The 26128-nt window shown below is 48.3% G+C and overlaps 1 protein-coding gene and 1 long non-coding RNA gene across 2 annotated transcripts in view; one reads left to right on the forward strand and one right to left on the reverse strand.

Annotated features, from left to right (window-relative positions):
* LOC122380672 (bone morphogenetic protein 7-like) overlaps nucleotides 1-26128 on the forward strand; it is a 35404-nt gene that overhangs the window by 5989 nt on the left and 3287 nt on the right. Inside the window, exons 4-6 of the mRNA XM_043364038.1 lie at nucleotides 3764-3918; nucleotides 5163-5329; nucleotides 5548-5703. Of these exons, the coding sequence (XP_043219973.1) occupies nucleotides 3764-3918; nucleotides 5163-5329; nucleotides 5548-5703 (478 nt within the window). The remainder of the gene's footprint in view (nucleotides 1-3763; nucleotides 3919-5162; nucleotides 5330-5547; nucleotides 5704-26128) is intronic.
* Nucleotides 20134-22566, reverse strand: LOC122380673. The gene is made up of 2 exons (XR_006256364.1): nucleotides 22080-22566; nucleotides 20134-21584 (listed from the first exon to the last, which is right to left on the reverse strand). It is a non-coding gene; the product is annotated as an uncharacterized LOC122380673 (long non-coding RNA).

Consider the following 26128-nt stretch of genomic DNA (forward strand, 5'->3'; position numbering starts at 1 on the left):
CGGTACTCAACATCCCATATCACCATTTTTCAACGACTCAAATTTATGTTCAACAAAATCTTACCACTGAAAGTGGAGCTGGCGAAGAATGGTAGGTGGCGCCCAGCCAGCAATCCCACTCCGTTCCCGATCGGGATTTTTGGACTCAGCCCGCACCACCCCGATCGGGACCGGAGTGGGACGGGATTGGGAAATGAGACACTTTGTACGGGCTGGAACGGTCCGGATATCCCAACCTATCCCGCACGGCCGGTTGGGAGATCCCGCACGTATCCGGACCGCCTTATGACGTTTTAACAAGCGCTGAACTCCGATCCCGATCGGGATTCCCCAAATCTCCCCGTACAACCGGTTCGAAAATCCCGCACGCATCCGGACCGCCTTATGGCATTTTAACCCTAGAACGCCTAGGGGGGGGGGTTGTATCAACCCCCCCTGAGGTTTTTTCGAAGTGCACGCTAAACGGCTTGTCGTAGCGGGCTGAAATTTTCAATACCCTCTGGGGCAACCTTTGCGCATCTTTTGCCGAAAAAAAATTGATCGGGTCATGTCAGGTCACGGAGTTATGACGTCATAAAGGGAACAACCTCCGGCCAGATTTACGCTAAATTGGAGATTGCTTCACATTGGTATAAATGCCGACTGACCTGACACACTGATGGATTGTTTTAGAACCATAACTGGCTGATTTGACATTGGCACAATGTCCGTTGACCTTTTCAAGGTTACTAAAGGTCAAGGTCAGGTCAGTGACCTCGGTTGACCTGTAATGACTTCTTGCACTTGTATGCCTTTTCGGGGTATTTTGATGCCCTGAATTCGAATTTGCTATCCATTTCAGGCATCGTCGGTTGTTTCTTGTAGTTCATTTTGGGTCAGGGTCAGGTCAGTGACGTCACACGCCTGACGTGACCCAATGCACAAATGACCTTGCAGACTTCCGATGCTCCCAACGCATCATTTTTAGAGTTATGACATCGAAATACGCACCAAACGATAGAGAATTGATCAAGGATCACGATAGTGAAAGTTTCAAGTCGATATCTCTTACCGTTTTGCCGCAATCGGCGCGGAAATCTGAAAAAGTTAGATTTTTCCGAAAATTTGACCTTTGACCGGTCATAAGTAGGTCAAATGTTGACCTAGGACCAAAAAATATACCACCAATCGCGAGATCTCGTTGAGAGCAATCCGTTGGTTTTTTCCGCTAAGCTCTACGACCTTCCGTTTCGAAACGCCAGGGGGGGGGGGGGTCGTAACAACCCCCCCCCCTGGTCGTTCGTGTTATGAGAAATGGCCTGGTCGTGCGAGGGTTAACAAGCGATGAACTCCGATCCCGATCGGGATGTCCCAACTCGGCCCGCACGGCCGGTTTGGGAATACCGCAGGCATCTGACATATTAACCGCAGTCTTATAACCCCAGATTGTTGTTATGCAGATGCGACCACTTTGCTTGCGCCACCGCAACCCCCTCGCCTCTTCATTATTCTCCAACTCAACCTTTATAATGCCTGCACGACAAAATGAATTACATTGGACACTGAAATATATTCACAAATTTACTGGTTGCACACAGGTCAAATTTTCACAAATTCACAGCCTGGCCAGCACATTCGTGGCGTCGGCCATCATCTTAGCGCCGCTGCAAGGCGCTGGCACAGCGGACTCACTTCCGGTGTTCACAGTCATTATAGCAGGCCTGCGCCTTGTTCGTGTCGGCTCCTCTGCGGACAGTGTGTCCGTCTGCCGTCACGAGCTTCAGAGAGCCACCGCGAAACTAGACGGTTGGCATCTGGTCGGGCGGTTCACCACTGTGCGAAGAGAGCATCTGAAAATGACCAAGAGGTTATTAATCAAAGTCTGGGACACACTAAAAATCACTAAGAAATAACCCACATCTGACATTTCACATGGTATGCCTGGTAATTCAGGTTTCAAACCTACAATGCAACCATTAACGACACTTGACAATGAGACCAAACATCTTCTGTCCATGATAACTGATCAAACATGCGACAGCACGAGTGTAGTTCACATGCCGTACAACCACAACGAACATAACAATTTCTATTACCTATAGCTTTCCCGCTCCCTACATCACGGATGAAGTGTGCACTATACTCACCCTGTTCTCAAATACGGACTGATTTCTCTGCAACGACAACAGTTGAACCGACCGCTTGCTAGAGCCAGTTCAAAAGCAATATCCTGAGGCAGCAGCTCAAAGGAGGGATCGACACTTGACCAACGCGGCAGCTAGACTGGCCGCTGCGCTCAGAGGACGCGTCTGCCTGCACGCGGCCCATCTGATTGCTTTTCCAGGCTTTCTGGGCCACCGGATATGGTGCCCGAAGCGCCTTCTCAGATCGGTTGGGATAACAACGTAAATCACAAGCCTGTCTAAACATTGGATTCGATTGGGCTATCCGTACCGCGTCCCAACCGATTAAGCATGCGGTCCGGAAATCCCGAGTCGCCCCTACCGCCGGCCATCGAGGTCCGGTATCGATTGGGACAACCCAAGCCTACCCAACCCTGTAGGGACAAGTCGGGACATCCGGAGCCTATCCCGACCGTCCCCAACCGCATCCCGGACGAATTGCTGGCTGGGCGGGTCCTTGGCGGGCATCGAGAACCACAGCCAGCAGCTCAATTATTCAGACTTAGTTTCTGATACACAATTCAGAAAAAATAGCCACTAGGAGACCATTGCATTTTTTTCTCCAGCATGTACAAAGGCACAGGTCTCACGGGTTTTAGCGGTAGGTTTTGCACCTAGAAAATTTAGTGTACGTACTTCAGACTGTATCTTCTCGTCTTAAGCTTTTAAGTGTTGAAGATGCGATCGACTTGTTGGTTCATAAGCCGGCCTTGATCGCGTAAAATGGCTTCATCGTAGATCGATTAGTTTCTGAGATATGACCGAAAATGTAAAGGTGCAAAACCTACCGCTTAACCTCGCGAGAGCCGTACGTGTCTTTGATTAAAAGCATTTATCCTTGAAGCGAACCGTATTCAAAGGACAAATGTTCTGCCCTGTAAAACATAATATTTGCTTTAGAATCACCTACTGTGCGTCATCCATTATCATTTCTTATTGTTAGCGTCGTTTCAAAGTGCCTTTGGAATTGTGAACGTATGTACATTACACAAAAGCTCATATAATATTCAGTATGTGCCTTGCAACTTGCCCAATTCTGCCGACACGGCAGTAGACCAAACACGCTGGTAGTTGAGCGCCTCTGACCTTGCTGGTTCTAGTCTATTGACGCACACTTACCAAACAATGGCTAAAATCAACAAAGGACGGAATAATACCGGCACAATTTTAGATGAAATAATTCCGAATTGCGGTTTCTGATGACATTTTCTTCTGACATTACTTTATGTGCAGGCACAAATACAGCAATTTTTGTTGTTTAATCGCATTGGCTTTTAATCACAAGATACCGTAGGCGACAGGTGCAACTTGCAGCGTTATTCCTGACAAAGTGATCGGCACATCTGTCTGTCTGGCCTGTTAGGTTCGTATGCGTAATGCAACATTTCATAAGGCTCTACATTGAGTGCATGTTTGAGGTGCCGATATATCGACCTCTCACCGCGCGGGTTATATTTATCAGATTTTCTGCCTGTCTGCCTAATTGAATGATTGACTTCATCCGTCTATCTCCGCTGTCTGTATTTATTTAGTTGAACATAACCTGATTATCTACCTTCCACCCAGTATATGTCTGTCTAACGCCGTGCACCTCCGCCCAGGCGAGGGCGAGACGCGCCCGGACGACATCCAGCTGAAGGAGGTGGGCGCCAGGGTGCTGGAGCCCGGCTACGTCGGCTGGCTGACGTTCAACGTGTCCAGCGCCGCAGACCTGTGGCGCATGTTCCCCCACTCCAACCTCGGTCTCTTCATGGAGGTCAGTGCTGCAGGCCGATCTTACAATTACAAATATATAGGTACACAAAGTGGATTGGGAAGGGTCTCGCTGAGGGATAGCTATTCAGCAATAAATGGGTATTGATATGACTCTTTCCGACGACAGCAGATCAGTCGCTAGTTGATTGGCAGGACTCGCCGTCCGTTTAGTGCCTGATCCATGGTACGGATTAGCCTCAGGCACAGCCTGAAGCTATAGCACAACCGGGACTTGGCCAAAAATGGCTCCTCTGAGAAGACACACGGAACCGCCTTAGTCTGAAGCTTGACGCTGACGCCCCTTCAGTGCGCCTCTGCAATTGAGTTGAGTGTCAATCAAATAATATGGCAGAAGACGTACAGATGAGAAACAAGATGAATGGTATTTTTATCGAGGGCTCTTTGTAGCGATCCGGCTAAGGCCGGCTTGTGGCTTTTTCGCGGTGGTATGGTATTACCATTGCGAGAACAACTAGGATCTGCTGGATGATCCTCGATAATGGCAGTGACGATGCTGCTGCCTGAACTCGGGGAAATTCCAGATGGGCCACGCAGGAGAACGAATTAATGTGCGGGTATTCGAGCATAAAATTCTGAATCTTCCACCAACGATTATAAGACCCTGCCGGCTAACGACCTCAGCGACCTTTAAAAATTAAAATAATTAATTTGACCTCATCCTCCCAAAACGCTTCGTTGAACCAAGCACAGGTAATATGCAATGCAAAAAAAACTGTAATTACTAGTCCCCACTAAAATCTAAAACATAGCCTTATGCTAATGAATTAAACAAAAAAAAAAGATGAAGAGAGATCACTTCAGTGACGATCATCAGCTATGCTGAATTCTACAAAATGCTTATCATGTTTTTAAAACAGGCAAGTTGCTGAGTGCTGACCTTTACCAACAGCTTAGCTGTTCTGTATACGGTGTCCAGCTTCCACAATCGTCCGTGAACGAAGATGTTTACAGACACTTAAAGCTGCAAAGCCGTCTCGCTTTATGACCTTTGGTGACCTCTGTTGAGCTGGGTGTCTCCGGATGATCCCCGAGGGCCCTAGCCTCTAACACCTCTCATCTGACCTTTGCTAGCCTCTGGTGACCTAGGTGTCCCCAGGCGAGCTCCAAGGACTCTAACGTGTCTCATCTGACCTCAGCTGACCTCTGGTGACCCATGTGTCCCCAGGTAACCTCCGAGGGCCCTAACGCCTCTCATCCGACCTCTGTTGACCCGGATGTCCCCAGGTGACCTCCGAGGGCGGAGAGCAGCTGGTACCGGGTCAGGTCGGACTGGTGGACGCCTACGGAGAGCAGGCGCGCCAGCCGTTCATGACTGCGTTCTTCAAGCAGCAGCAGTTGAAGCGTCCGCTGCCGCGTCTCTCCCGCTTCAAACGGTCCCCGAACGGAAAACGGTCAGTACTGGGAGCGCCCTTGAGTCGGTCAGGCGGTGAAGAAACGGGCTGATTGGTCCATTAACACTCGTCAGGCCAGTCCCTTTTCAATAATGCGACCGGCCAGCATTGACCAGCTCAGGTAAGGCCAGCATGTTGGTATGATTAGTGCAGCAGTCGGCACGCCCAAAAACCCCAATAAACAAACAATGCATCAACCCCCGTCTGCGGCTTTTCAGGGGCAAGAAGAAGCGCAATCGCAGCAACTCCCAGACGAGTTCGTCCAGTCTGAAGGACTACATACAAAAACAGGAGTTCAGCGTCTGCCAGAAACGCAACCTGTACGTCAGCTTCCGGGACCTCGGCTGGCAGGACTGGATCATTGCACCCGACGGGTAAGTGGTATTGGTCATGTTGGCTATGAAAGTTTATTTTACATATTCACATGCATCCTAATCTTTATCAGAAAACATTTTAGCGAGTCAATACATCGGAATTCTTGCTAAGAAAAAAATGTCGCTGAAACCTAACATTCTTATTACTATTGCGCGTTGAGCTTGTCAAAGTAAAAATTATCAGTAGGGCTAAACGGATACGGACTGTATGCATGGTCTGCTCTTCCATACCTAGGCAGTTTTACCTTCCAGGCGGTGGGGGGGGGGGCATTTTTTTGCCCCCCTTTAGTTTTTTCGATATATCTCGAGAACCGCTGCGCCGATCGTCACCAAACTTTCGGTACCCTCCCGGGAGCAGCTAGCGCACATGGTGACCAAAAATTTTTCCAAAGGCTATGATAGGTTGGCCGCTAATGACGTCAGAGTGACGTCATTTTTGCCATTTTCGACCCAAAAAAAGGTTTCGCGGGAAGAGCTGTCGGGCCTACAGCTTTAGAGGTATAGAAAAATGTTTCAGACATAAAAGGTGTAGAATCAAAAGGGCTACAAAACTGCTATTTCGGTTTTTCGATTTTTTTGGATTTTGACCCCCAAAAATCAAAAAATAGATTTTTTGAATATAATAGCCAAAAAATCCAAAAAGTTTTTTGAATTTCGAAAAAAAAAACGGAATATATGTGATAGCCCCTACCGCCTTCTACCTACATACCAAATTTGAGATCGATACCTCTTTTTTTAGCCAAGTTATAGCGAAAAACTGTTCAAAATTGATGACGTCAAATTTTCAAACTCAATTTTTAGCAATTCTAGACCTCGTAGCGCAAAACAAAGACCACCATTAGACTCCCCGTGGCAAGCTGCATCGAATCGATACCCATTTTATGCAAAAATATCAACTTTGAAATTTGACCTTTTTTGACCTGACCTTGACCTGACCTCCACCAGAAAGTGACCTAAACCGTACCTGATGGTCTTATAACCAACACCATTGAGTTGGAAATGAAAAACTGGCCATAAAACATGCATCGCATAACCTTAGTAAAGTTGGGCTCATGTGGTGACCCTTGGTGACCTTTGGTGACCTGACCTGTGACCTGACCTTGTATGAACAGTGACCTCTAATAGCAACATATATACTAGACAACTGACGCCTTATCGCTGATTTTCGACAAAATGCGTTTTACTCGGTGTTATAGCGCTTTCCCTAGAAGCCCCGTGAACGGTGAAACATTTTATCTTTGACCTGACCTGTGACGTCATCGGTGACCCCGAGGTCAATGAAATTTGGTTTCCCTCAACAAATTTGACAGGGCTATCGAACGCCGTTTGAATTTTCCGGATCCGTCCAGTAGTTTCGGAGATACGGGGGGGGGGCAAAAAAGTGCCCCCCCCCCACACCGCGCGGAAGTTGGCTGGTAGGCCCACCGCCTGCCGGGTTAAGCGTGCTAGTAATTTTAATTAGCGTTCATGTTACTGGACTACTTACATACGAAGTCAGGGGTAAACCTTGTTGCCGTGCGTTTAGCCGCTTTAATTTCTCATCCGGCGAAACTTGTAATCTAATGAAAGTCCTGAGGCACTGTGGGTACCTGAGATTATCACCATGTCGTCGGTATTTAATTACGCTGCGTACCTCCGGGTCTGCGACCTTCAGGCAACTCAAAAAGCTGTCCGGCCGCAGCTGGGGCCTGGAAGAGCGCCAGCTCCGTGTGGTGGCCCAGGGGTACATCCGTGGGGCCATGGAGCACGCGGCAGCAGCGTGGCTCCCGGCGACGCCCCCCTCGCACGTGGAGCTGTTGGAGAGAGAGATGAGGGCGGTGGCGCGTATCATCGCCGCATGCCCAATCTCCACTCCGGCCCACGCGGTGATGGCGGAAGCGGGCCTAGTGCCAGTCGCAGCTAGAAGGGAGTCCCTAGCGGCGAGATTCCTGGCCAAAGCACTGGCTCTACCCCCGGAAGACCCTCTGAGGAGAGTAGCGGAGGCCTGTCCCACCGTACGCCTGAAGAGTACCGGGGGATGGCGCTCTCTGGGCCGGGAAGTCTGGACGGCGGCCGGTGTTGCGGGCCCCATCGAGCCGATGATCTCCCGCCGCCCCCCGCCGTGGACGGGTGCGGCTGGTGTCTCGCTGGCCCTGGATGTCGGCGAACTGCCGCTGGGCGCGTCGGCGGCGGACAGAAGACGGGCGGCGGAGAGGTGCCTGGGAGGCCTAACCCAGTGCGCGACCTGGATCTGGACGGACGGCTCGGCGGAGGGCGGAGTGGACAATGGAGGCGCTGGCGCGCTGGTGGTTCGCCCGGGAGGAGAGGAGCAGGAACTGCGAGCTCCGGCGGGCCGGCTGTGTTCCAGTTACCGGGCCGAGATGGTGGCTCTGGCCACGGCGCTGAGCTGGCTGCTGGACCACCCAGAGGAGGACCCGGGCGACCCGGTGATACTGTGCACCGACAGCCAGTCGGCTCTATCGGCCCTGCGCGCGGGACCGGCGGCCCAGCGATCACGGCTGGGTGCCACAATATGGCAGGCCCTGCTTATGCTGGCGGAGCGGGGCCGCCGGGCCCATCTACAGTGGGTTCCCTCCCACTGCGGGCTGGAGGGTAACGAACGCGCGGACATCCTGGCTAAGGAGGCGGCACAGCTGCCGCAGGAATCAGCCCCACTGGACGTTCAGACGGTCCACCGAGCGGCGGCAAGATCGGCGCGGGCGCGAGCGACGGCGCGGTGGCCCGAGGGATGGTACCGGGACCTCATGGGTTCGCGCCCCCCGCCGCCGGTGGCCGGCCTGGACCGTACGAGGGCGGCCGATGTCCACCAGTTACGAGCCGGTCACTGGTCGGCGTCGGCACAATATCTACACAGGATTGGAAGAAACCCTGGCGGGCGCTGCGAACAATGCAGTAGCCTCAGGTGCCCGGCGGCGCGGTGCATCATCTGCAAAGAAGAGGCGGACACACCGAGACATGTCCTGGCGCGCTGCCCGGCCCTGATGGGAACCCGCATGCGCGTGCTGGGGACTATACACCCACATCTGAGGGACCTGCGGGACGACGACGTGGTGGCGGCCCTGGCGGCCGCTGCCAGGTCCCTCCAGAGCCGTTCGGCTACGCTCGACTGAGCGGAGGGACTACAACAACAACAACAACCTTCAGGCAACACATCCACTGCATTCTCAATAGCAAGACACGTGACAAAGGTCGCCTTCTGCGACGCTGACTATCGCACGACTCCGTCGCCGTTCGTTACAAAATACGCATCAATGACGCGCGACATCAACACCGGAAATCTGTGCTAGACTACTCATGCTTTCTACTTATCATACAAATGTCGCGTCCGCTTCCGACTGCTCCGTGACGATATATCATCTGGCCTGACATTTCGCCTGACCTCTGAGGGCAGTCCCGTCTAGTCCCGTCCTCACTCACAAGTCTTTGATCTCGCGCGACGTCTTAGCCAGAAGTACCACCCTGGAGCAGTAATTGCTCAGCCCTACCCCACCTGGGAGCTCAGTGCCAGCGAGTTTGTCCCCAGCTGACCTATCACTGACCTTTCCACCGACACAGACAGTGACAATGTCACGGCACACTAAACTTGTCCGGAACACAGTGGCGCACAAATTTATGTAGAACGCCGCTCACATGAGATGTTACTTCACCCTCAACATGCCACAACATACCAGACTTTTAACCTTCACCCCAGTGGGGGGGGGGGGGCATATGTTACCACCCTGTCGCGTTTTTTGCGTGTGAATAAAAAACCGCAGTGCGTAGCGCCGCGCCGCTTGGGGTAGCTTTTGTACATCAATTTTGGACAATGTGTGAAATTTTTGACCCCAGGTCATGTCAGGTCAGGTCACCAGGTCAATTTAACTGAGCAAGCCTAAAAAAGTTTGCAAACATGTCCAGCCTGCAGTGTTTGACAGAAAGGTTTTAAACTTGGTGGATTGCATGATGTAATGGGCGCCTATAATTTGTATATCTCGGATTTTTTATATCCGTGCCCTAAGGTCAGGCCAGTGGCGTGACCTTACCATTATAAGTCAATGGAGAAAAATGAAAAAGCCTCTAGATCCGTGTGTACGCATAGGAACAGTCCAAATATTTCAGAATCACAATGATTTGGACCACCCGTGACGACCAATGTGTCTTTTTTGCTGATAAGCTCTAGAAAGGTCATCCGAGGTCATTTGAGGCTACAAACAGATGTTTGCCAATAACTCTCGATTGGAAAGAGATAGAACGCTGGGGATGGTCTCATTGTGTTTGTATTGCCGAGACGCATCGACTGATATGCAACATGACCTTTTCCGGTCAGGTCATGACCCTGACCTGAGGTCAAATTTTCAAGTTGACCTTTCAAGGTCAAATTATAGTTCATTCGATGCGTATCGGCGAGAGGAACACGATTCTGGCAATAGATATGTCGTGGCATAGACCTCTGTATACCTGGACTGGACACAGAAAATCTGGCCATGACCACAATGGCCCTAAAAGTAAACGCTTATAACTTGAGTGTCAGGTTACATACGACGTCCATTTTTTCACCGTCGCATAGCCCCATTCATTGAAAATGATGAGGACCATCCGCCGAACCGATGCGGTGTGATGGGGGAGGTCCTGCACGTGGCGCGTGAGAGATGTTTATGAAAATGGCAAGACGGTATCTCGGGAACGGCTGGGCCGAATGAGTCCAGATTTGGAACACAGCTAGGTATAACAAATTGGTCAATAACGTAGGGCCCAATTTTGAGGTACCAATGCACGTGCGCACGTGAGCACCCCTTTTCTGTATCTTAGAAACTACTCGTCCGATTTTGCTGAAATTTGATATATAGCCAGACACTCAGCAACCAATACGGGTGCACACCTCAAATATGAGGTGCAGCTGCACGTGCGCACGTGCACACCCCTTTTCTGTATCTCAGAAACTACTCGTCCGATATTGCTGAAATTTGCTATATAGCCAGACACTCAGCAACCAATACTGGTGCACACCTCAAATATGAGGTGCAGCTGCACGTGCGCACGTGCACACCCCTTTTCTATATCTTGGAAACTAGCGGTTCGATTTTGCTGAAATTAACTATGCAGCAAGATAGGCACTAAGCAATATTGCTGGTGCACACCTCAAATATGAGGTGCAGCAGCACATGCGCACGTACACACCACTCTTCTATGTCTCGGAAACTAGCGGCTCAATTTTGCTGAAATTAACTATGCAGCAAGATACTAAGCAATGACGCTGGAATAATAATGCTCAGCAATGATGATGCTGGTGTTAGGTGTACCTAGGGGAAAGTGGGTGTATTGCGCCCTCCTAACCAATTGCGCCCACCAACATTCCCACGAATTCAATGGCATGTTTATAATTTTGTGTTCGAAAACAACATTTTCATCACCTGATAGTTCATTTTATGGCCCAAGCTCTCCGACGAAGCCAATCAGCAGGGCTCAATTACGCCATCAAAGATATTACGGCGTTTTCTTAGCTTTCTTGCAGTATTTTGAACCGTTGGCTATAAAAATATGTTATACGTGTGTGATTTTCAGAGTGATATTTAGAAAGAAAGACCATTTTTTCATTATATTTCACTTAAACAGTAAACTTCCTTCAGCATATTTATGAAAACTTCTACGCTTTTATTAAAAAGTACCTCAATTCTAATTGCGTCCATGGCAATTGCGCCATGGGGGCGCAAATAGAATAATGGTGTAGCTATTGTATCACGACAGTATGAATGCATCATTAACTGATTGCAATAAAGAAGAAGTTTAATGCCAGGCAGGGGAGCAGCCCGCTGTCGCCAGTCCGCAAATTATTTCTCTCGTCAAACTTATAATGCAGCTGCCATTTAGGCTGCGAACTTGTGGTATAATTGACAAAATATGGCATTTTCAACATTGACTCGGGCGTGAGGGGTGACAGCTATGATCAAAAAGTAAAAACTGATGTCAACAAGTTGTCGAAACGATGAAAATGAATAATTTTGAGAGAAACGATTGAAAATTTAACCGTATAGGTGCATACTTTCACATATATCTCGTCGGTTACATAAAACGTTTTCGTTGCACTTTTACAAACATACGGACACATGTAAAGTTATTTACCTGGGCAAAAAAACATCGCGATTTATATCTACATTTATTATTTACCCAGCCTGATTAACATTATAGATGTTTAAGTAAGCCGCAATGACATTACACTGCCGGGGTGTATGCATTCCGTCTCATTCGCTTAGCCATGTTTAAGTATAGGGCGCAATTGGATTCTAATTGCGCCATCCCCCTGGCGCAATTTACAGCAGTTGTCGGTAAATGCGCCCTTTTGCATGTTTCTGAAAAAGCAGCTGTCGGAAGCAAACGAAACATTCTTAATTGATCGGGAGGCTCTTAAATCGTAGCTAATGAGTTCCTCTTTGAAGTGGTTACCAGTGCATGCTTATATCTCCAGCGGTTTTCTTACAATTAGCGTTTTTTCTTAAGGTGGCGCAATTCACCCTCCTTCCCCTACATCTTAAATTTGGGATGCAGCAGCACGTGGGCATGTGCAGTGTGCACACTCTTTGTTGTGCCTCGGAAACTGAGCGTCCTCGCTCATGCTTTTAGTCGCCTTAATTGATAGTCTGAGACACTGATCGCTTATTTTTTACGTTCAACGGGTCTGCTAGAGGCACGGGAGCACAGGAAAATAGTCACCTTAAGCCAGGTTCTTGTTGTTAACCCGCGCCCCGCTGGGGGGGGGGGGGCAGAATCTGCCCCCCACCCGTTTTTCGCCAATAACTTCTAAACGCGTTACGCCAGCGACGTCACACCTTCAGTACCTTATCATACATCAATTTGACACGTTCTCTGAAAATTTGAACGAAATCCGTCGGAAAATTTTTGAGAAATTGACGTTTTAGTGACGTCATGTTCGCCATTTTCGCCTCAAAAACGGCAAAATTTCAAACGCCGCTAACATCTTCATTTTTAAAGGAATCAAGACGTAACAAAAAGGTTATACGTGATTCCACGTTGTCTATCAAATGGCTATCTCGGTTTTTTGAAAATTTTGGATTTTGGCCCAAAATTTTTCAAAAAACTGATTTTTTTTTAAAATAGTTATAAAATCCAAAATTTTGAGTGTATCGAAAAAACCGGAATATATGTCAGAGAAGTGGTCAATGTGCATCTACATACCAATTTTCAGAAGAATCGGTTCAAAAATGTGGGAGTTATTCAAAATTTTATGACGTCACGACACACAAAATTTTTGAAAAATGATTTTTTTGGAAGTTCTAGACCTCGTACGGAAACAAAAATAGCACCATTCGATTCGCCGTGAAAAACTGCATCAGATAGACACCTTTTTGGGCCTTAACAACCAACTTACAAATTTGACCTCACTTGACCTGACCTTGACCTGACCTCGACCTGAAATTCATCCAGAGGTGGTCCATATCACTTATGGAGTGTGCCTATTGAATTCTATGAGTAAAATGAACCATAAAACATGTGTCGCACATGCCCTTTTCTATATTTTGTTTTTGGTGACCTGACCTGACCTGACCTTGACCTTGACCTTTGAATGACATTTTATGCAACGAATATTGTCTTGGTAGTCTAAGAACACGTTTTGGGCAATCAGTCTCAGTCCATTCTTCGGCAACTACGGTGCAAGGCCGATACTGTAGAAACTTGCATTTTGTACCCTTGACCTGACCTTGACCTGACCTCTGACCTACTTAAGCAAAAAAATTTGGGCTCTTAAGATCCGCCTTGTTGAGAGCTTTCGATTGCCGTTTTCCCCGTCTTTCTACGACCATCGGTTCGGAAGTTACACAGGGGGGGGGGGCAGAATCTGCCCCCCCCCCAGCAGGGCGCGTATGGCTGAATAGCCCAGCGGGGCGCGGGTTAAGGTTTAATGGAAGGTTTGTAAAACAGAGTTCTATATTTCTGGTACTGTATTTTGTGATATGCTCTTAATTTGTATCGCCATTTCAGTTCAATTCCATCGAGTGTTGTAAAGATTGTAGTGTAAATGTTGAAGAGCTGTATTGTCGAAATGTCTGTTCCGGTGACAAAAGAAGTGCTCACTCATACGACTGCCTCTGTCCTGCACCAGGACAAAGCCTTATAAGAGGCGACCCCCGGCGATGTACAGTCATCGGGGCGTGGTGTGGAAACAAATATCATATAACAATAACAGGTAACATGTGAACAACATCTCTTAGGGACAATAGGCCATAATTCACGAGTAGACTTCACACAATACGCCTTTTCCCACCCCTGGAGGCATCGCATGGTAGGGCCGCAGCGCTCGCGACTCGACCCAGGAACGGCCTTCGCGAGGGGCGGACGTTAAAGACAGACGCGCGCCGGTCGACTAATGAGGGGCACTGCAAATGCATCCGCACGAAGAGCCGACGCGCGGTGGCGGCGACAGTGGGAGTCACGTGCGTCGCAGCTTCTGTCAAGAGCGGGAAGCGGTTGACATGACCTGCCCGCTGACGACGGGACAATTTACACACACATATGTAAGTGTACGATAGCGACTCCTCTCTCGAGCACCACACACCACAGACTTCTGTTACTTTGCGCCGCTCAGCTTTCTCACTTTGTTTTCAGTCTGATCACGTCGACGCATCACTACTGGACTTGTCGTACGCCTTTTGCTTGAGTGAATAGCGCTGTTCACTTCTGAAGCGTAATTGGACGTGAAGACGTTGAAGAGTGCGCGCGCCATCTGTCCATATAATGTAAGAAAGCTGTGGCCTCTGGCGCACTGGAGGCTTATCAGCCGGCTGTCCTGCTGAGCGATGGAAATCGAGACTTGCTCAAAAGTTGAGCGCGGCTCAGAACAGCCGAGAAGGGCGCGCCTCGATGCCTCATCCTGCATCAGCGACCTGTGAAATACAAGAGAAAATATTGAACTGACATATGGTATATTACATAGACCTCTGCATACCGAGAATTCTGTGGTATACAGGGGTCTACGAGGTGTGGCTAAAAAGAAACCGGACTGCTCGTGCTGGCCATAAACTAGGGGACCCGAAGACTAGCGAGACACTTGGCATTAATCTTCAGCATATTGTCGTGATGTGTGCCAAACGGCATCTCGATGTCGCAATTATTCTCTTTTCTACAGCTCTTTGTTTTATCGATGTTCGGCGGCCTTGTCATCGCCAGGCTTCTACAATGAACTTCGAAAAAAAGAGGGAACATCACGTTCCTTGCCAGACTGGAGAAAAGTCCAACAGAGACGCTGAATCTGTTCAAGGCTGTTAATGGGGAGCAAGTCATGTGTTACATGCAAGTGTTTGAATGGCATACGAGGTTCAGCACTGGTCGTGAGGATGTCGGTGATGACCCCAAGGTCTGGAGGTCCATCAACGTCCGCGCGCATGTCGAAGTCGAGAGTGGAGATGACATTGATCGTCTTTTTCGATCATCGGGGATTCGTTCACCGCCAGTTCGTGCTGGAGGTGTAACACAGTCGACCAGCCACTTCTACAAGGAAGACCTGGGACGCCTCATTTCACGAGTCAGGCGCACCAAGTGGAGTTTCTGGGAAGCCAAGAACTGGGTGCTCCATCACGACAACGCTCCCGCGCAATCTGCCATTAGCGTCCAGCAGTTCGTTGCCGAAAAGCAGGTCGCGGTGCTCAAGCACCCCCTTATTTGCCAAACCTCCCTCCCTGTGACTTTTGGCTGTTCCCTGAAATGAAAAACGTCGTCAAGGAAACCCATTTTCAATCAGTCGAGGACATCCAGACCGGAGTGACCAGCGTCAGCGTCATCAATAAAACAAAGAGCTGTGGAAAGGAGAATAATAGCGATATCGAGGTGCCGTATGGCACACATCACGACAATATGATAAAAATTAATGTCCAGTGTCTCGCTAGTTTTCGGGCCCCCTACTTTATGGTCAGCACGAGCAGTCCGGTTTCTTTCTAGCCACACCTCGTATGCATATGATTATTGATTTTCATAACTCTGCCGTGCAAAGGCAAAAACCATATACGTTCGGGTGACCTCTGACCTGACGTAATGACCTCTGACCTGACGTAATCGTTTTTGCCTTTGCACAGCAAAATTGAAGCGTATCCGATGAACACTGAAATGCAATCATAATGCAGGTTTATACTAAATGCTACAAATACTGCAAGTTCAATTGAGATAACAATTTCGTACCAAAGCGCTGTCTCCAATCAACAGACTTGTTCTGAAACTAGCTAATACACGGGTTCTTTCTGCCAAACCAGTACACAAAGTCCCTAATATTTGACACGAAAGTGACCAAAAGGTTGAACTTATTCAAACAAATTAGGTATGTAAACGAACTGGGTGATGGTGATTACCTATAAGCGTGGCAGATGTTCATCGACAAGTCCACGGTGAGCTCTGAAGGGCAGAGCAGGCCTCCCCGGTTCAGAAGAGCAGTAAATGACTTCACGGCTTCTGTTAGTTCGGATGCTGTTTCTGGTTGGCTGTCCTCCGCATCGACTCGCACTTCTTGAACCTGGTTCAGCTCCTTGTTGACCAAGAGAGCGTGGCATGCATGACACTGCCTCCTCTTCAGCGCTGAGCGGGCAAGGTAGCCAGCCACGTGTGTGATGGCCTGTTCTGCTCCCTCGGATAGAGGCTCGTGCTACGCGCTGGCAGCGTACTCCACCAGGGTCTCAGCCACCTCGGCGTCGTCCTGCTGTCGCTGTTGACGCGCCTCTGCCATGACAGCAGCCACTGTACCGAGACTGTAGCCCGATAGCCAAACAAGACTTTTGACCCGGATGACTGCTTCTCCTTTGAAGAACTGTCTGACGCTCGCCCAGAAGTTTCCGCCAGCCAACTTCCTTAGGTAGCCGAAGCGGCCTTCGATTCTGTCCGACTGTATTTTTCCTAGAAGGACATAATCGATCATGTCACCGTGCTCTTCCAGCAGGTACCTAGCCACACCGACTAGACCTCTGCAGGTGTAGATGGCGGCCTGCGATGTGTCGATCGACATCTTTCCACCTCCTTTCCTGCCCTGCCAGACTCGAAGCATAGCTGCAAAGGCAGTGAGGAAGTCCAGACCCATGCAGCTTTCCTCATTCCTGGGTGGGGCCCTGAGAGGGTCTCGCAGGCGCACGTGCGTGAATGCCGTCTTGACATTCACAACACTGAACCACCTCCTCAGCATCTCGAGGAAGTCGGCCGTCTGTCCAAAGTCGCGGTACGCGTCCTTCTGGCTGTAGTACCTCAGTGCTGCCACAGTTGACTCGTGGGTGGCTGCCACAGCCAGCTGAACGTTGACACGCTCGATGCTCGTGGGGTTAAGCACCCTGTCTGTCAGTTTGTAGGCCATTTTGACCTCTTCTCCCATCTCCAGCTTGTGCAGCTGTTGCAGGTGCTTGAACTGGGCCTGCACGGTCGTCTCGAGGCCTGGAAGTGTACAGACGAGAGTCTTCTTGTTCATTAGGTTGAAAAAGAAGTTCTTGTAGAGGTGCACGCTGTCGTACATCGTGTAAACTCTTGTTTGAGAGTTGAAGGGATTCACGATGAACTCCGGATGACGCCCGTCTTCACCGAGCGAGTTGTGGAAAGCTTGGTTTGTCCGGTGTCCGTCGGTGGTGCATGATACGACCGTAAACCCTACTTCCGTCAGGGTCTTCAGCACCGTGAAGAATATGGCGCGAATGTCTTCAGTGGTGATGCTGCATACCGGTGACATTGAGATGGTGTCCTCGTAGGTGCCAGCCACAGAGGAGATGAGGGTACAGAAGATAGTACTGGCGACACCGTCTCCGCTCTCGCCAAAGACGCGCCCTCCAGCCACTTCAACTGTTCGTGCGGTGTACACTTCATCCATTGCCAGATTGACTAGTCTCTCTCTCTCTTGGTCAGTTTTTCGATCCTCATTTGGAGATACTTAACTGTGCCGATCTCCAAACCCTCTCTCACGCTGAGCGCGGATGTGAGGCGTCGGAGGGTTTTCTTGTGCGGCAGGAACAGAACAGAGCAGCTACACAGCTCTTCGTATAACTTCGGGCTGGTTCTGTCCCACACCACAGCCAAACTCATCAGCGCTTGACTATATCGCCGTCTGTTCGCTGGGACCGAAGCCAAGCGCAGCTGCTCCGCGACGAACTGACAGATGGTGAACTCATCACCACTGTCGGCTTCCGCTGCTAGATCCACAACGCTGGCAGCAGAGGCCATCAAGTCCTTAGCACTGATGGTGAACGACTTCAGGCGAGCAAGCACGTTCAGGACCTCTGTGGTGCTTTGGAATAGTCCAGCTCTCGCAGTTAATCCAGCAAATTGGTGGACAGGAATTTCAACTCCTGTTACGTGCGTCCGAAAGTGAAGATCTTCATATACCGTTAGGGTTCTGGTGATGACTGGGTGCCCTGACTTCTCATCAAGCTGCTCTAATCGGACGCTCAGTACAAACTCGACTCCGTCTGAGTGTGACATCTTCACTGCCGTATACCCTGAAGGAAGCTTTTCGTTCTCAAGCTTGGCATACATTTCCTTCAGAGTGGAGAACTTCTCCGCCTCCATCATGTCGACGCACTGTTGTTGCAGCTGCTCCTCGGCAACTTGGCGTCTCGATGATGCTGTTGCCAGCACTGTCGTACGCTGCCGCTGGGCATCGTTGAGCGGGACAGGACTGAAAGAAATGAAGAGAAAATAAGTCAGAAATGAAGAAACCAGTTTTCTCATCCACTCGGTGTAACTTAATTCACTTTATCTCTAGCTCATAGCATATAAGATTGCATTCCGTAATGAAATTTTGACACCATTTCAAAATACCTATAATTAACCTCAGGCCAACGGTGTTTGAACACCGTTTGAAAACTGTTTGAAAATTAATTGCTGACATTTTCAGCAATTGATAAAGGCAACAGTACGTGAAAAATGTTAACCTCACTTTTTACCTTAACCTCACGTTAAGGTAAAAAGTGACCTTTCCGTTAACCACTCCTGTCAGGTCATGACCTTGACCTGAGGCTTGACCTTGGCCTTGACCGATTTATTTATTAATTTTGTTATTTTTGACGCTCTATCGAACGTCACATGAAAGGTCATTTGAAGTCAGGTCATTTTCGTGACCACTGACCTCAACATTATCAATGGGGAAAAATGAAAACTGCTATTCTGGCGCCGGGAACGATCTGCAACTATCCCAAGCACACAGAATCGTGATTTCATGCACTGCTTGCAAGGTTCGATGCGTCAGTTTTGCAATGTGGACCTCGCGCGACGTCGCATGACGTCATTTATGACGTCATTAGGGTCATATCAGTTTTTCGTTAATAACTCCCGATCAAATTAAGCTAGCGAGTCGGGAAAGCCACCAATGGACTCAGGAAGACCTGCCGAATCGCATGATATGCGATTCGAGGTCAACATCGCATCCGTTTACCCGTCCTCCGAGGTCAACACCCTAAGTTGACCTCACCCAAACAACAAGGTATATCATTCGACGCGCCTGAGCGAGGCGCCAAGGGATGCATGTGTGACATGTAAAGGTCGTGAGAAACATGTTTTATATCATTATATCACACGGCACATGTTCTAAAACAAACGCTATGAGTACCTAAAGGCTCCTACTCACCATGCGTGTGATTCGAAGACTGACGGAACGGCGCCGCTCTTCAAGGATTTTCTTTTACGTTCGTTCTTTCTTCTGGTTGTTTGATGAAAGTCTTCCTCACGGAAATGGAGCTCACAGACACCACAGTGATCTGGGTTCCAAGCTGAGTCATTACGTCCTATCGCCTGCACCCAGCGAGCGCGTAACTCTTTGTCATTCGGAAAGGTAAACAAAGAAATAGTACGCTGAACTAGCTTGTTTGCCTTCTCTGCCTTTGTAAGCGCGTAGCCTGAACGACATAAAGGAGCGGCACACTTAACCATCCTGCACTTAAAAAGGTAAATCAACAAGAAAATGCACGATAAATGATACAAAATACATATTCACTCAATTTCAAAAATGTTTAAAGTCCCTATACCTACTACATTTTACCTATAGGTATAGGCATTACCATTTTCTCAAAATAAACACAACCACATTTGTGTCTATTTCAGCTAAATTTTGTTGTTTTACTGAAACTCACGTGATTTTACTGTTTTGTATAAATACGACGTCCTAAGTAACGTGGGAGTTAAATTTCTAATTGCCCTCTTTCATTGCGGGAAACACGATTTCATTTTTTCGAATCTATAGGTACACAGTAAAATTCAATAAAATCATAACAAACAACGAAATACCTGACGCAGTATTTCCAAAATACTTGCATTGATAAGCAATATAGAGTAAGCAGAATTATTCGGCTCACCACAGTGTATATAAATAGGCTCACCTTCATTTGCAGTAAATATCTACTTCAGTTGCTGTGCCAAAGCAATTTTTTTTCTCTCTGTCCGGTTTCCCACCGGCGGTGTATTCCTGATGAATAACAAAATAAATAAATTAATAAATAAATGGCATAGACAAACAGAAGTAAATCAGATTCGTACGCATAAAAATAGATGGCGCTGCCGACAGGCTGGGAACTTTAGGATGGTAGGATGAACGACAGTTAGTTATGTTAGTGTGTTTAAGCGTTGTTAGTTGTTAATGTTAGGGAGGGGTCTCGGTAGCGCCACACAAGTAAACGAGTGCACATATAAGACGACAAATCAATCTCCCGCGTCAGATCACGCCGCTGGCGTTCCAACAAACAACAAACCGCGTCATACCATCAACCACCACGACACGGTCTCGCAGTACATGTGTCAGCCCTCGGCTGAGGTCCGGGGCTGACGACCTCACATTACACCGTCCTCGGCCGCAGCAGCGCCCGGTGTCGCCGTCTACACGCAGCGGCGATGAGGCAGACCGGCGGCGAGCAGCGCCGCTTCACGGGCTCACCGATGGCGAAGCAGCATCTCCAGTTCTCACCCGCAGGCTGCCGTTACGCACCTGTTGCACATCTGCCACTCGCCGTCCATCGGTACACGCCACTCGCCGTCCACTGGCACATGCCACCCACCGGCACACGCCACTCGCCGACCATCGGCACATGCCACCCACCGGCACACGCCGCCCGCCGGCATAACCTCGCCGTTCACTGTTACACAATCGCCGCTAGCGAGCACACACCCGCCGCTCATCACATGACCACCGATGCAGCGATGACCCGAACACGGCGGGTCCGATGTCCTAGTCACCAGCAGCATCGTCCGCATCCATTCAATCAGTGATCCTCCATCCTCATCACCATCCTCATCAGTCGCATCCGAGAGCACGGCGCGTACGTCCTCATCGCATGTCCGCGGCGTTTGAGCTCCTTGTGCACTCTGGTGCCAGTAGGAGCGGATCTTGTCAGATTTAGACGCGTGATACAGGGTCCAGCCAGAGGGCGCCAGCTGAGTCGACCCCCCAACCGCCGCCGCCCCCCCCCCCCCCGCCGCAGGGACATCCAGCGTCAAGCCACCAACGCGACCGTCCGCCCCGAGACCACAGCACACGCGCCCAGCGGAGCGCGGCTAGAGGTGTTCGATCGACAGCGAATGAGGTGCACAGTCCGCCTCTCGATGCAGGAGCCGTGCACCTGCTCCAGCGCAAGCATGACCCAGATCTTGGTGCTGTTGTCATGGTTGATTAGCGGCGCCGCTGAGGTGTTCAGACAGGAGGCGCCAACGTCCAGCCCCGCCGATCGTCCATCACACCGTCGATCCACTCCAGTGATAGATCCTCAGCGGTCGAGTCCAGCGGGACCGCCTGCCTCAGGTACGGCGCCCATGCCTCCAGTGGAACAGGACACAGCCAGAAATCCAGGCGGCATCACGCAGCGCTCGAGCTGTGCGCACGCTCTGGTGCAAGTAGAAGCCAGGTCCCGGTTGATGCGACTACGTCAGAGCTGTGGCGCCGGCATATGCTGCGGATAATGAGCAGGGTTAACTAGGTCCGTACGATGGGCGGAGGGGGGGCCGCGAGGGGGGCATTGGTGGGCAGCGAGACCGATTGGCCACTTAAGAAGTACGTGACGAGACAAAGTGCAAATTCACAACGAGACTGAACTACATAAACATAGAGAAACAAACTTGTTGAAAGAAAATGAGACAGCGTTTAATTAAACAAGGCAATGTTCAGAATAAAACTATGCCATTCTGGTGTCTGGAGGGCAGGGTATAGGGCTACGAGATTCCTGAGGCCCGCCCTCCAGCACCAACAGAAAGTTAAAAGATTAATAGCAATGAGCATGGTGGATTTTTGGATGAGTTAATGAGACATTAATACTGGTCGAGGAAAATAATTTTGACAACTTTTTTGAAAAATGATTTACTAAATGGAACGTCCTGGATATCAGGTATTCGGCTTGCTATTACAGCATTCCACACCTTTGGGGCTCTAGCGAATAGGGTGAACTCACGGTAGTTGTGAAGCTTGTAATTAGGAATCGCACGACCTGATGAGGATCGGGCTTGCTCACTAAAATGCTGAGAAATTCTGGTGACACGCACCGGGTTACTAAGGGTGAATTTGGCAGCAATGGGCTCGGGGAGCCTATCATGTAGAAAGTCGTGAAGCACATTTAGGAGTTGGTATTTTACAAGGTCACTGAATTTAAGAATCCTCAGTTCTCGGAATATAGGAGAGGTGTGTGCCATAGCGGGTGCGCCAGCAATCATGCGGGCTGCCCGCTTCTGGGCAACAATGATCGGTTGGATAGTCGTAGGATAATTGGAACCCCAGATACTCACACAGTAAGTGAGATATGGCAAGATCATGGAATTGTACAGTAACATTAATAACTGTGCGTTGAGGAGATATCTAGCTCTGCCCATGATGCCAATCTGCCTACTAATTACACCAGAAACCTTGCTGATATGAGACTTAAATTTGAGGTTCTCGTCTATCAAAACGCCTAAATATTTAACTGTATCAGCATGCAAAATAGTACCATTAGATACCGGGATGCAAATATTTTTATCAGCATTGTTACCTGAATACACTTGATAAGTAGTTTTATGAATAGACAAGGAGAGCCTATTTGCATGCAACCATACGACTATTTTTGGAAACGATTGATTTATTATACTTTCTAATTCATCTTTAGAAGACGCCGAGTAAAAAATTGCAGTATCATCTGCAAAAAGCAAAAACTTAGCAATGGGGCAGACTTTTTGGAGATCATTAATATAAAGCAAAAAGAGAATTGGCCCTAGCACAGAGCCCTGAGGGACTCCACAAGTGACCTTTTTGGGACTAGATATGGTATTATCAAATTTTACTCGATGAGTTCTATCAGTTAAGTAAGAGGTCAAGAAACTAAGGGCATTGCCAGATATGCCATAAATATTTAGTTTACTAAGTAATATGTCAGTATTGACAGTATCAAATGCACGAGCTAGATCCAAATAAATGCCCACAGTAATTTTATTTGAAATCAAATTATCTGTAATAAGGTCATGTAAGATCGAAATGGGCATATAAGTAGAGTGGTTAGACCTAAATCCAAACTGAAAATCATACAGAATATTATGATCCTTAATGAATGCAACAAGTTGATTAAACATTATAATTTCTAAAACCTTTGAGATGACTGGCAAAACGGAGATGGGTCTATAGTTGCTAAATTGAGTACGTGAACCACTTTTGAAGACAGGCGTGATCACGGCCATCTTCAAAGGGGAAGGAAACGTATGGCTGTTAATGCACAGGTTAAGCAAATGAGTAAGCTGTGATATTACAGCAGGGATAATTTTCTTAAGTAACTTCGCGTTAAGACCATCAAAACCCGCCCCGGCATCTTTCAGACTGAGTACAATTGGCAGAACTTGTTCCTCGGTGACAGGACTAAAGGTCAGAGACACAGGGACAGCTAAATCATCCATATGGGCAAGTGGGTCAGTATCACATGGTCCTAGGGCGGAGTCAAGATTAGGCGCAACTTTACTGAAAAAGTCATTGAAAGACTCGGCTATTGGCCGCTGGTCAGTAATGAAAGCACCATTGACTTCAAATTTTGAAGCGGGTCTTGGTTTTACCTTAGGTTTCTGAACAGCCTCCAATAAATCTTTCCACAGTAACTTTGGATTATGCTTATTTTTAGCAAACTGCTTGTGAAAGTAATGCTTCTTAGAATGACGTATGGTCAGTCTGAGAGTGTTTCTGTATTTTTTGTACTTTAGTTCATTTTCCGCACTGCGGTTTCTCAAAAAGTTCTTTAACAATTTACTCCTATTGTCCATACTTCGCAAGATAGCTGGAGTTATCCAGGGCTGGATAGGTGTGTTTCTTCTAGATGGAAATGAGGAAAAATGTTCAATTTCATCTGTAAGAGTTGATACAAATACATCACATGCTTGCTCTGGACAATCAATCCTATTAAATTCAGCTAGTCTATTCGAGATATTCACCTTAAATTCATCTAGTTTAGAAAAGTTAAACTTTTTGACACCTGGCGGTCCAGTATTACGTTGACCACTTTGCAGCAAATTAGTCGTGCAGAATACCGCTAAGTGATCTGCTATGCCACAACAGATCGTGCCACTATGTAAAACTGTACTTAAGGAATTAGTGAATATATTATCAATAAGAGTCTCTGTGAATGGAGGGATAGTGGTTACACGAGTTGGGATAGATATGGTAGGAAAGAATCCAAATGCATTTGGGCAGTCCAAGAAAGATTTAACATCATTTTTACTGTTATATTCAAAAAGGTTGACATTCCAGTCACCGCCCCAAAAACAAGGTTGATGACGCCTATTTAAATCATTCAGTGTGGCCTCAAGGTATGGTAGGAATGACGTCAAAGGGTATGATGGAGATCTGTATGTGGCACCTATGATAAACCCCGCAGTACCTGGACAAGTAACCTGCACAATAATACTTTGGAATTCATTTTCATTAGCACAAAGATGGTCAAGTTTCGAACAATGAGGAAATATATCATCCCTGATATAAATAGCACATCCTTTGCCTAGTACATTATGCTCTGGTATTGAATGAAGCAGTTCGTACCCAGGGATTGCATACCCGCTTATCAAGTCAGGATGAAGCCACGTTTCCGACAATAGCACGAAGTTTGCAGCATGATTGTTGGTGGTCACTAGGGTCACCACCTCATGATGACTTTGATGGATTGATCTAGCATTAATGTGAAGTACGGACAAGTCACAGCCAAAAAACTTCCCTGATTCGGAAGGTGGGTAAAGTTTACAGTTTTGAACAACATCAGCAAGGTTAGGAATAGCAAAATTATCATATCCAATAATAGGTGATTCATCTAGAACCAGTCTCAGAGTTCCATCTTCAGTAATAGTCGAGTAATTTACCTGACCATTATCTGCAGCAATGATGAGAGAACAAACAAGAGAATGAAAAAAGAAAGAACAAGAAAACAAAAATACAGAAACAAGAGACCAAAGCTGGTTTGGGCTAGTCAAAGCATACCAGCAAACAATTTTTCTTGAAAAGAAAACATGTTCAGCAAGTAATTAGCACAAGTGTTCACGAGATGGTTATTATTGCTCAGTCTCACTACACAGTGTTCAGCAAAGCCGAACTAGCCACTGCTGGGAATCTCCGAACTGACTGTGGCAGCTGCCTGCGCCCCAGCAGCAGAGCCGCCCGCACCCGTCTTCTTCTTGTGAGTCACTCTCTGCCAGTTAGTGTTGCTACCAGAAGGACCCCCGGACCTGCCCTCAGGCTTTCCATCAGCACCCGACTTGTTGGATGTTCCGTGTACCTGACGAATGTGGTCACGGATGTCTACATGAGAGATGGATACCTTTTTGCCATTGCAAATATCCTTGATTTGGTCCTTGGATGCCCCGAAGGGAATCTCAGTCGGACGAACATCCTTGTTTTCTGATATTTTGACAAACATCTTGCCACCCTGTGTGAAGTACGACAAGACAGGATTGTCTCCAGCCTGCTTGAGGTCACGGAGGACTGCTATAGTAGCCAGCCTTTCGGACGTCAGGGATTCAAACACCAGGAGCCCTCTCTTTTTTGGTTTTGTTCTTGCTCTGTATACCCTGTCTGCATCATCCAGGGATGCAAAACGAACCAGGATCACCTTTGGATTGCGTAGCCTATGGCAGGCACAGATATCTCTCTGCTCGATGTTACTGATCCCCAGGTGCTCTTTGAGCAGGGTGATCACGTATTGACGGACGTTTTCACCTCTGGTTGGCAGATCCACTGCTTGGCCAGTAATCAGCAGCGTTTGCTTCCTTGAGTACATTTGTTGTCCCTCAAGTCTGACGGCTAGGTCCGCCTGGTCTCTCTGGAGTTCAAGCTGCTCTGCAGTCACTTGACAGAGGTTGTCCTCGACACCCTCCAGCCTCGTGACTGTCTCAGTCTGATTTAGAGACAGTGCCTCAAAGCATCCCTCAAGTTTGACTAACCTTTCAGTGAGAGCCGCAACTTGACCTTTAAGTTCAGAATTTTCAGCAGCTAGTTTTTCTATCT

Source organism: Amphibalanus amphitrite, unplaced genomic scaffold, assembly GCF_019059575.1.
Source record: "Amphibalanus amphitrite isolate SeventyFive unplaced genomic scaffold, NRLGWU_Aamphi_draft 000104F_arrow, whole genome shotgun sequence".
Classification (NCBI taxonomy): Eukaryota; Metazoa; Arthropoda; class Thecostraca; order Balanomorpha; family Balanidae; genus Amphibalanus; species Amphibalanus amphitrite.